General features: G+C 34.7%; 1 protein-coding gene across 1 annotated transcript; it reads right to left on the bottom strand.

The window, feature by feature from the left end:
• Positions 1-11,218: 11,218 nt before the first annotated feature.
• Positions 11,219-12,133, bottom strand: LOC113233919. Its single transcript, XM_026469154.1, has one exon. The coding sequence runs from the start codon at positions 12,131-12,133 to the stop codon at positions 11,219-11,221; it is 915 nt and encodes a 304-aa protein (XP_026324939.1).
• Positions 12,134-12,647: the final 514 nt, after the last annotated feature.

The raw sequence follows: 12,647 nt of genomic DNA, 5'->3' as shown, positions 1-12,647 counted from the left end.
CGTGCGTGCGTGCGTGCGTGCGTGCGTGCGTGCGTGCGTGCGTGCGTGCGTGCATGCGTTTTAACATGTTGCCATAGATTAGGAAAGTAGTGTTTTTAAAGCAAGTGTTCTAATAGATCTTCGGTTTCCTCTTACGATTTGGACTGTAGCCATTTTGATATAACTTTTTTGCAGTCTCTATAACTTTTGCCGTATATTTCTAATTCCTTATTAATTAAATTGTACAAATGGGCCGATCGTTTGCTGAATTGTCTGTTTGCTAATGTTGTATTTACTTTAGGTACTTGTACCACAATGTCTTTCCTTCTCCTCTTCGAAATATTTAGATCATATTTTAGAGACCTATATTGTCTGAGTACAGTTTGAGTGATGTAGAGTTTCCTTCCAGTGGCTAAATTTGATAGTTGATACAAACTGCTAGTGGCAAATCGTCTTTTTTTAAAAATACATTATTGTAAGCAACTTGCGTTGCGCACGTTGCACTCGAGAAAACGAGTTTTAGCAGCTCCACCCCATACAGGAATACAATAAATCAATACAGATTTAACCAAAATCACATATATTTCCTTAAGTATATCCCTAGACGATGAGACTCGCGGACCAGCGACTGGTCCTGGCACTACATATCTTAGTGTTTTAAAAATCCATTTAAGTTTTCTAAATTTCATCTAAATTAAATTAATATATTAATATAAACTATTATTATTTTCTTAATGGCGACCACCAGCCTTGGGCCAGTGTCAGTTTTATAAGAATAATATAAAAAATATGGCGATCGTCGCCAGTGTCAGTTTTCCATTATACGTTACCACGAGTTGGTGAAACTGTTACTGTCAAAAGTAAACTCGAACCATCAACGAATTTAATAAATGAAATTATGTTGTTTTTTTATGAAGGATTTATGTAATTTTCTATAATTGTTTATAATTTGTTTTGCACGCACATGTAAAATAAAACCTATTTTATTTTTTAAATGCATTTGCTATGGAAATTTAAATAAAGTCAGAAATAATAATAAGAAAACCAGTCTTTCGATTTACCTGCAGCTTCAATCCACTGTCTCTTTCTTTTATTTTGTACTCATTGGAAAAACTTAAAATTTAAAAATACTTTTTGTTTAATCTACGAGTATAATGGAATTTAAATATCTAAATTATCTAAAACAATAATACACATACATTTTTCTTCAAGTTCGTTCTTATGTTGCTGTTACATACAAATTGGCATGAAATTGAAACGTTTGTCGAAATATGAGTTGTGTTAAAGTTACTCGAAATAAAATGTTTAGTAATAATAATAATAATAATAATAATAAAATAAAAGAAATCAATGTAAGGTGAATGCTTTTGTCTTCGATATTTTAGGGACTTTAATTACAAAAATCATAAAAGAAATTCAAACATTTCAGTAAAAATTTACTGTCGATAAACATCAGTCATCGTAAATGAACATCACTATATTTGAGTCTAGAAATTTCTATGGAGACAATAAGAAAACATTGAATTATAATAGAAATAGTAACTAAAAATGCAAATAGCCGGTGGAATGTTATCTCACTGGTTTTGAAATTTTTGTTTTCACTCAAATTTTTACAAGGTGTATCGCTACAACTTGACATTATCACGCTTTACGAGAGATTTTGTACGTACAACGATCGCCATGTCACTGTGGCGATGTTTGTAGGCGTGTCACCCCGATGCTGAGCATTTTGATCATATCGAGGCGACACGAATCGCGCCAAACCGAATCTCCCGGGTTTTTGTAAGTCTATGGTGCGCACCCACCACGTGACATGTGCGGACGCACACATTCGCATAATTTCGTGATGCATACGCTAGTCGTTTCACGCGCCTTTCACTATTATGCGAAAGTGTGCGTCCATAGATGGCGCACACATACAAACCGCACTGTAGTGTATGGACGGAGTTAACATACTTGTCTTATACTCGTATATTATGCTAAAACTCTCTCCTAAAGTTCCACGCATGTATAGGATCATGTAGTACATATTGCGGCCCTCCTCTTTTCTCGCCACTCCGACTCGTGTGTAAAATATGACAAACTCAAACAAACAAAGTTTACTAACAAGACGTGTGTTGAACAGAGTACAAACTTCCAGATAGGCCAATTAGCCAATGTATCATCCGAACTATAGGGAATTACGTGTCACGACTTCATTACTCCACAAGTCTGCGGTTATTGTGGAGTATATACGGTTGAAAGCCAATACTGACTTGAGGGTCGAGCAGTTGGATTCCTGCCACAATGTGACGCCCGCTTATTTTCGGCCAAACGTCGAGCAATCAACAACCCCTGAGGATGTCTCGTGGAGAGGCGAAACGCGTGTCGGGTATATTTTTGGTGGCGGTTTGTGATTGTAGTTGCGCTTGTGTTGTTTATTTTTTACTTCCATTTTTATTAACACGAACTTCCGCAAGGTAACGTCTGAATCTATTAATTACTTAGTTACTATTAATTTGTTATTATTGATACAAAGATCGAACACATAGACATTGATATGAATCCAGTCAGATCCAAGTTATTTTTCTTTGTGTTCGATAGTTGCATAGCTCGAAGGGGGCCTTCTCGCAATGGCGTACTATATTCTCTGTACATCAGACGCACCATGGGCAACAATGGCCAAATCCTTTCATCATGGTGGCAAACATGTCCCATATTTTAGCATGGCGGCTATTACTAGTGACGCGGGTAGCGGCAATGATGTAGTGTGTATGCCATCGATAAGATAAGATGTAGTTGTTCGATCATTATAATAATAATTATAACAGATGCAGAGATTATCGGGAAGCTACGAAGGTGACATTCGAAATTTATCTGATAATGAAATATAATTTATAGATCCACTGCTTCCAAACTCTGTAGCACACAGAATATATACAACCGGTTTACAGTGAGTCGGGCTAGGAGGTTTTTGGTATATGAGAGAAAGCGCAAATTTGCCAACTTTCTTAAACTTCTTTTTTTGTAATGTAAAACGTAATGAAATGCTTGGTCATATTTTCTATCTGATGTTAAGCGATAATGCTACGCGTTTGTCTGGTCTTAGGAATTTTCTTTTTAATTTTTATTGTACTAAGTGATGGAACGAACAAGTCACGCGTCTGGTGGTAAGAGACACGCCTGTCCGTAGCAATTGCAGTGTCACTCAGAAAGCCGAGTACTCACCGGCGAGCTATTACCGTAACCATTGCATGTTATTTGTGAAATAACTTTACTGGTTTTGTTTTGATTATAAATATCGAATACACAGAAAAACTTGTTGTCGATCCGGTGGGACTTGAACCCACGTCCATGCTGCACCTGAAACTACTGCACTGTAAAGGTATCGGCTGCGGTGAGAAGGTTATTCAAAAATCTCTCACTAGATGTCACTAGTCACGGCGACGAATGCCGAAAGTCAGTACAAAGATCTATAACAAAAACATAGGAGAATTTTGATGGCTCAGTAACGGGATCCGTAGCGCAGTTAGTAAGAGCAATGCTACGGTGCAGCATGGACGTGGGTTCAAGTCCCACTGGGAAAAATGTGTATTCATAATCACTGCAAGTTACGTTACCAAAAATAAGTGTGTACGTGGTTCGCAGGAACCATATGATAACCAGGTTACTCGATCTAACGCGTGAAGACTGTTTCAAGCCTAAACACTGGAACCTCGTTACTGTATCTGTCACGTTACAGTTCCAGCTAATGAGTACTCATCTTTAAATCGCAAAGATCCGAAGGGCACTGCCACTGCACCCGTAACTTTGTGACATAAGTCGACAAGTCGCATGTGCCTGTAATTTAGTGAATTGAGCACCTTTTAGAATTTAGTTTGTTAGTTTCAAGCGCTTCAGATGCCTCTAAGAGGAGCATTGTATGTGAAGCCCGCTATTCACGTTGGACCAAAAGTCCTTCGTAATATAGGTAATTCCTTCCCCTTTAAGGAGATTAAACTTCACTATTAGGAAATACATTTGCTTCTAGGTTCTAGATTTAATGCAATAACCTGACTAAGGTATGGTATTTAGAGCCCAAAAGCGATATGTTAAAGCCATATCTTATACCTCATCGTCACTTTCCATCAGGTGAGATGGAGGTCAAATACGCACTTATATTTTATAAAAAAAAGAATATATTTATAATTATGAATTAAATGTATTTCAAATTTTGCATGTCATTTTTGGCCATGTTTTATGACAACAGTATGAGAATTATTTTATTTTAATACAGTTGCTCAAAATGTGGTATTTTTCGCACCACAAATCGTGCTGAAAGTTAGATTTTTCGCAGTAGTGCTTTTTAATTTTCCATTTTTTAAAATTTACTGGTGTTTCAAGTCTTACGCATAGAACTAAAGAGGTTGTATATTTATTTAATATTTACGTGCTTTGTGACGTAAGTCCTTTGTCATTAAAACTTATATTTACTCACAAACATCTTATTTGTTTAAATTGCATAGGTGTTTTATAAAACACCGGGTTACATTTAAAAATACCAAAATATTTTCCATAAAGATGACTGATTGAGTATTAACAATGACCAGAGGTGAATATTACGCGAGAATCCGCTGTGCGCCACGCCACTAAAATAGTAATTTTAATGTTGCTGAATACTGGCAACACAACAGCCATTGTACTTGGAATTTTTATCAGACAAAGAAATAAAATGAGTTTTTTTAATATACTGTTTTATTTTACTTTCAATGTAGTTTTTTCGCAAATGTATAACAAACGTCGTTTCATACACGTGTGGATTTGTCATTTTCACATGTCTCGAGTTTTGACCCTCGCCTCTGACTATACTTTAAGGAGTAATTTCATGGTAAACGTTAGAACCACTCAAACGGAATATTATCATATTTATCAAAGTACACCAAAAATTTCATTAGTGCTTTTTAAGTGCAGGATTTGCGGTGTATTACTGCATTTCATTTGAGATGTTTTTGTTGGTAGTACGAAGGGTATTTATTTAGCAATGCAGAATAATAATTTTTATTTATAAAAACTTGTATATAAACTGAATGCTTTTCTAATTTGCGAAACCAAATAGCCGCCATTTTGCGGTAGGAGGAGCGCATCACGTGAGCGGTTAAGTACACTGACAGTTGCTGTTCTTTGTTCCGTGACCTGAGATTCTTGGCCTTCCCATGTCTGCACATCCTGGAGGCATTTTTGTTTCTAAAGACAAAGTCGAGAGATTTTCCAAAGACAAAAAGCTCACACGCGCACTTATTTCGTACGGAAATATTATGATCCAAAGAGGTATTTGTAAAACGGCCTTATTCAAAAATAGCGTTGTCGATATGACACCCAAAATATTCAATAAGATCCCAGACGCAAAAAAAATCTTAAAATGCAATTCAAGCATGTGTTAAGACAACTACTAATTGACAAATATTAGTACAGCATGAAGAATATTTAAAAGACTGTTCCTTAAAATAGGTAAATAATAATAATTATAAATAATAACGCACACACTCATCATAGCCCCGCACTAGGGAAACCCTGTGTCGCGGGTGACATTGTCGCCTCGCAGGTAACGTGTATAACATCAATGCGCGAGCTGTCATTCACGAACCTACGGAAGTGAAACAATTTGTAAAAACGGTGTTTTGCAGCATTCTAATTGCGGAAACTCTTCCCCATCGAGTATGTAACCAGAAATAGAGACCAAATAAGGGTCATACATTCCTGGTAACTCATCAGTGATACATCACTTATAAATATCAACTCTCCTTTGGACTGAAATTTCAAGCGCCAACAACTGACCTGTGTGTACGTCTCCATATATAGCAAAAATATTATGTATTTATTGTAATAAAGATAATATCTCTAAAAATGGCGTTTTATTCCATTCGATGGTGTGAGGAAACATCAAAACATCTAGTTACAAAACAAACGGAATAAAATTTCTTCGGTAATTAAATATACAGGGTGGAAATTTGTAATGTCACTTGAAAGGAAAGTACGTTAAATACTGGAAATGGACATTTTTACTTAAAGGAAACATTCCTTTATTTTTAAAAAGAAATAATACTGCATTCAAAGATTTTCGAAAATTGCTAGCCACACGCGGGAATCGAACCCGCTACAATCTTTTAAAAAATGCACCCTGTACTTTTGTTAAATCAATCGATAGGGTCAATTATGAGGATGAAATCTCTCTTACAAACCATGAAATCTGGAGTTATAAATTCAATGGGTTGACCCATTGAATGTTAAAGCACTTTTATTCAAAGGTCCATCAGATTACTTGTTAATTATCGTTGACGTCATTTATCCATTTGAGGTCATTTGAACACTGTCAAGTATCTTGAAATACTGGATCTCTTACGAAATGAGTTAAATGTTTTATCCGAGGAAGAGCGAAATCGAATAATTCTGCAGCAAGATGGCGCTCCAGCCCATAATAGCAGAGTCACTACTGCTTACATTAGTAACCATCTTAATACCTGGATTGGTACAAACGGCACAATCATATGGCCTGCGAAATCACCAGATCTCACACCCCTTTAGATGTTTTTTGTGGGGATATGTTAAAAATCAAATTTACCTTAAATCCTATGCGAGTGTAAACGAGTTGAAGGCTGAGGTTCAGAATACGATTTGTAATACAATTCATCACAACACGTTATTAAAAATTTGATTGAATGAAAAGATTCAATTTGTGTATCCACGAAAATGGAGCGCATTTCGAGCAACTAATTAGTTAGATTACCATTTTTTTCGTTTTATTAAAATACGTTAAGATTTCATGGTTTTTTTTTTTCATTTAATTAACCAATTTTGTGAGAGAGATTTTATTCTTATACTTAACCCTATCGATCGATGCAATAAAAGTGCAGGTTGCATTTTTTTCAGATTAACGCGAATTCGATTCCCGCGTGTTGCTAGAAATTTTCGAAAATCTATGAATGCAGTTTTATTTCTTTTAAAAAATAAAGGAATGTTTCCTTTAAGTTAAAATTTCTATCTCCAGTATTTAGAGTACTTTCCCTCCAGGTGGCATTACAAATTTTCACCCGGTATAATGTAATTTTGAAATTTTCGTCCATTATAGCAAAGCTCAAGTTAACTGGTCGATTTGAAGTGAAACAGTTGACGACACCCATTGACGACACCCGTCAATTGTTTCGAATTCGGGCTGGCCAATCGGAGCGCAGTTGTCACAGTAATGATATGGCAGAATAGTTTTCAAACAAATTAAATGACATTTCGTCTCTATTTCTGATTATATACTCGATGCTCTACCCCAAGCCGTAATTATACTAATGAGGGAATTACAATTCATCGGTAAATTTATTTTAAAGCACAAATGCTGTTTTTATTCAAATAAAATTATTAACCATGAATCAGTTTAGTCGTGTTCTGTGAAATGTGAAGTTACCAGAAGGTGGATTCTTAGTTTACTTGTTTATATATTAATTTAGGTGAAATGTAAATTATTTGTTAGTCTTGTATTTGACTAGATTGTAATGTATGTACAATAATGTACTTTACTAGAGCTAAAAAAATGTGTGTCAATGGGTCTTCCGATACACGGTTTCCCCTGTGAAAGTCCAGAGAAATACTGCCACCTTATCTAATTCTGTCGTCAAGCAATAACGTGAGCATTACTGGGGGCCTACCATAACCTTTCCAAAAACAATTTTATTTCAATGTAAGCTTATTATAATATTATTCATATTCGTACCATGACGAACCTGTCAACCAAGTAATGTATTATTGCAAAAGAGATTGAAAGAACGAATGATTTCCCAATATTGTCTATTCTTTACTAAAAATACGAAAGAGATAACGCTAAGTGAACTATATAATGCCATCTCTTTCTTTTTTGATGTTCCTATTCGTCTTATCGTAGTGTAATATTTAGGTACTTCATGTTATTTACTTTCATAGAATTTTGACTGTTAAGAGAAGAAAAGTATGTAATAATAAAATCTATTAAAATTACGTTGTTTTCAATAATTATTTTATTTATTTTATTTTATTATATTTGGGGAGCTTACAGCTACTTTTACAATATAGGTTTAAGTATGATCAAACAGATGCCAATTAAAAGCTTCCACATTTGAACTTAAGAAAATAATCTTACAATAACACAAGCTTAAAATTACAATGATACATCTAATTATGACAACACAACAATCGCCTTATTAGTCATTTGATAAGAAGTTATCAATCATAATAGCTTTTACATTTATAACGCTATTACAGAAAAGGTCTATGCGACCGTCATCATTGAGCTGGTTAAATAATGTTAATGATCTTGGCAGGTAACTATTACCTCTAAAATTGGTACGACCAACCGGAACATGGAGCAAATTATGCTTTCGAAATGCTCTAACTGGAACTTTGAGTAAAATGTTACTAAGGAGCTCAGGACAGTCAATCTTACTCTGAGCGATGTTCAACAAAAAACAGGCATCGGCTATATTTCTTCGCAGGTGTAAAGGTAACAGATGAAGTTTTCTACAACGATATACATATTCCAATTGGGGTAATTTAAATTTGTAATTTAAAAATGTAGTAAATTTCTTCTGTAATTTTTCAATTTTATTAGAGTAAGTATCATAGCAAATTTGGGATGCATACTCAAGATGGCTACGAACAAAAGTGCAGTAAAGGATTTTCAGGGTTTTCATATTTTTAAACCATTCTGATGTACGAATGATGAATCCTAAAGCTTTGTAAGCTTTGTCATATATGTAAGAAATATGCTGGTCAAACAATAACTTACTGTCATGAATTACACCCAAATCAGATCCAAAGGCATTCCTAGTAAGATTACAATTTTTAATTTTATAAATATAATTGAAAATATTTCGCTTTCTAGTAAAATTTATATAATAACATTTCGATACATTTAAGTCAAGTTTGTTAGTTGTACAATATATATCGAGTCTTGCTAAATCTTCTTGTAAAAGAATCGCATCTGAGGTATTATTAACAACTTTAAAAACTTTCATGTCGTCAGCAAATAATAAGAACTTTGAATTTATAAAACATGATCCGATATCATTAATAAATATCACAAATAAAAGGGGTCCCAGTAACGAACCTTGGGGAACACCAGAAGGAATAGTTACCCATGAAGAAGCAAAGCCATTGAGTACTACAGACTAAGACCTACACAAAACATACGATGTAAACCATCTAAACAAATCACCATGTATACCGAGAGTTAATAATTTAGATAATAGAAGATTATGATCTATACGATCGAATGCCTTACTATAATCTGTGTACACAGCATCAATCTGGTTACCTTCGTCCATATTAAAAGTCAAAAACTCATTAAAAATTACTAAATTTGAGACTGTGGATCTACCTCGCAGAAAACCGTGTTGTTGCGGTATGAGACTTGACTTGATAGACTCATATAGCTTGTTAAACACCACACGTTCCAAGACCTTAGCAAGTATACATAATTTAGAGATAGGCCTATAGTTTTCTATTTTGGTTTTGGACCCCTTCTTGTGGATGGGTGTTATATATGCCGATTTCCATATAGTGGGCACAATGCCTTCATTAAGTGACCGTTTGAACAGAATAGTGACTGGTGTAGCAAGTTCTTGGGCACAATTTGTTAATAACGTAGCAGGTAAGGTATCAGGGCCTGCTGACTTATTACGATCCAGGCCTTTAAGAAGTGAGAAAACCTGCATATTAGTAATTTCCACTGAGGATATGTTAGCTGGTGCAAAAGATATATCACGGTTACGCGGTATTAACGAAGTTGAATTAGGATTTGGTTCCAAGAAAGTTGTACTAAAAAAAGTGGAGAATAGTTCACATATGCCTGTACCAGTATCGTTAGTTTGATTTAGGTAATTCATAGTTGCAGGATAAGAACTACTACCCCTCATATTCTTGACATAAGACCAGAATAATTTTGGATTATTGGTAATGGCAGATTCCATCGTAGAAATATAGTTTTTATAGCAATTATCCTCCACTTTCTTAACCCTATCACGTAAAAAATTAAAAGTACGTTCATCACTTTTGTTACCATAGGTCTTAAACTTTTTAAAAAATTTAAATTTTTCTTTTATGATTTTAATTAAAGCAGAGTTGTACCAAGGAGGGTACTTGCAATTCATAACCTGACGTTTGGGTATGAATTGGTCACGAAGTTGATTTATTATATCATAAAATACTTTAGTAGCATCTTCCACAGTGCCTTCGTTAAGAATTGCTGACCAGTCGGTTTTCGATAAATAGTAGCATATTTTATCATAGTCGCCACGCTGATAGGCATACGCTGTACGTTTTTCAATTTTTTGCGGGTCCAATTCAATAAACGACGGCTGAACAATCAAAGTTTTATGATAACTATCTTCCTTCACTAGTGGGTCCGGACATACAGTAACTGAGACATAATCGTTGCACAAAACCAGATCCAAAATACCATCATGCCTATTTTTGTGATCATTGAATTGTCTTAAATTACATTCATATAAAACATCAATAAAATCTGAAATGTGAGTATTTGTTACATTTGACGGCTGGAAGCCTGTCTCGGAGGGCAACCACAAGATATTACTCATATTAAAATCACCCACTACGAGAAACTTATCTAATTTATTGCTTTGCACAACACTCATGAGCCGATTTGAAAAGTTAGTTAATTGGACAAAGAAAGAGTTACCTTTATTTTGCTCGCATAAGTATAGTACACACAAATGAAGTTTAACAGTAATATTGCGCCGAGAATTACGAAGAGATATAGTTACCCATATATCCTCAGCACTGGATTGCCAACTAAGGTTATGAGTCCTCTACAGTTTTGATAATAAATGATGGGATTAGCCATTGTTTTCGTTTAAAATTAATATAGAAATAAATTTAAAAATTAAGGTGTAATAGCAAGAATAAATTATATTATAGCAATAAACTAGTTTAGTTCCATGTTCGAGTCGTAAACAAGAAATTAAAAATTTTAATAAACAAAGAAAGTATTGAACAAAAATATTGTGCAAAATTAAGGTAAGCAAATAAAAGATATAACTTCTTAACTCAATAGGAAGACAGTCGTTAGCTAATGACCATATACAAAAAATACGTTCGAGTTTAACAATAGCGTAAAAATATTGAACACAAAAGAATGGAATACAACGGCAAGCGGTCTTCAAACTTGTGAGATAATAATATGTTTTTAAAGGAAAATAAACAAGTAGTAACTTTATAAAGAAGTAAGTATTATTAATGTAAATTAGTGAATTTTGTGCAAATCTTTTTCGTTTTTTATCGCTATTACGTTTGACTGAGAGTTTTTCCTGGCAAAAATTTTTGAGTTCTTCACCCACACGAACTCGAACTCATTATCCCTTGCCAACTGCTTGGCCTTTGTAAGTAACACTTTGTTTTGGACTGTTAGGTGATCGTTGACATAAATTCGACTAGTGCCTTCTAGATTAATGTCAGCAGGGCAAAGGGATTTAAGGGAACGCGCAGCGGCGACAAAATCTTCCTTTAAATATCGATTTAAAAAAGAAACAACGATAGGTTTGATTCTATTCTCACGCGATGGGATCCTAGTGATAAAATTGATGTTGTGCTTTGTAATCGGGTGTTGAATTTTCGCACCAATCTTAGTGACAATTTCAAATAAGTTCTCTTTATCTTTGAGAGGGACTCCCCTAATTTCCACATTATTGAGCCGCAACCATTGATCGTTGTTGTTCAAGTCCTCTTCCAGTTTCGAAACATGGGCTTTAAGCTGATGTATCTCATCTTGAGCTTTTTCAACAGTTTTGAGCCTTTCATCCAAACTATTCAACTTAGAAGTGAATTGATCAACATTTGTACGGAGATTGTTGATGTCGGTTTTTATCACTTTAATATCGGCCATGACATCCATCAAGGGAGCCAAAGTCAACTTTACGTTATTGATTTCCTTCATAAGATCATCTAGAGTAATTGACTTAGGTGATCCGATATCTTGCTTCGTAGCGGATATATTGCCGATCTTGCAGTTCGGGCACCTCCAGGTTGCCTGTCTCTCAGCACCGAGTTTACGGTAACCCGCCTCAGTTATTCCTGAACATTGAAAATCAAAGTGATTTTTGCAATTACTGCAATGGATAGCGTCCATTGAATCTTCACTGCATCTAGCGCAACGAACCATCTTGATAATAACGAGTGTGACAAAATTGAAATAACACAGGAAAGTTTGGGAACCACAGATCGTCACTGAGTAGCAAACAAAGGGACTACGAGTGCAACAGAACGTGTGTTCTATCGGAGATCGGACCACAGACTGAACCGCATTTTCATGAAGAAAAATAAATAAAACAAGGTGAGCCTTGATAGTCACGTTGTGAATTCGGAACTGTAGTCTAGTGTCAACTGTTAGTTTCGCCAAGGAGCATATAGATGGCGCTGTTATAATTTTACGAAATAAACATCGTGTATTTTTATTTACCGAAAAATTATTTACTATGTGCTATTAAATAAAAAATAAACAAAATATTGCAGAGATATATGTAAATAAATAAGTTGAACTTAACTAATAAAACTGAAAATAATATTGTTTCCATTGCATCCGTGTAACTATTTTAAGATTGCTAAATTTGACATAAGAGCAATATTACTTTAATGTTAAAGTCGCGTCATAGTACGAACAAGTGAATGAATAGTCA

Source organism: Hyposmocoma kahamanoa, unplaced genomic scaffold, assembly GCF_003589595.1.
Source record: "Hyposmocoma kahamanoa isolate Upper Pololo Valley unplaced genomic scaffold, ASM358959v1 80, whole genome shotgun sequence".
Lineage (NCBI taxonomy): Eukaryota > Metazoa > Arthropoda > Insecta > Lepidoptera > Cosmopterigidae > Hyposmocoma > Hyposmocoma kahamanoa.
This window is presented reverse-complemented; position numbering and strand designations above follow the sequence as displayed.

Excerpts from the sequence above, each read along its gene's own strand:
- LOC113233919 (XM_026469154.1), bottom strand. The coding sequence starts at position 12,133 with ATGGTTCGTTGCGCTAGATGCAGTGAAGATTCAATGGACGCTATCCAT.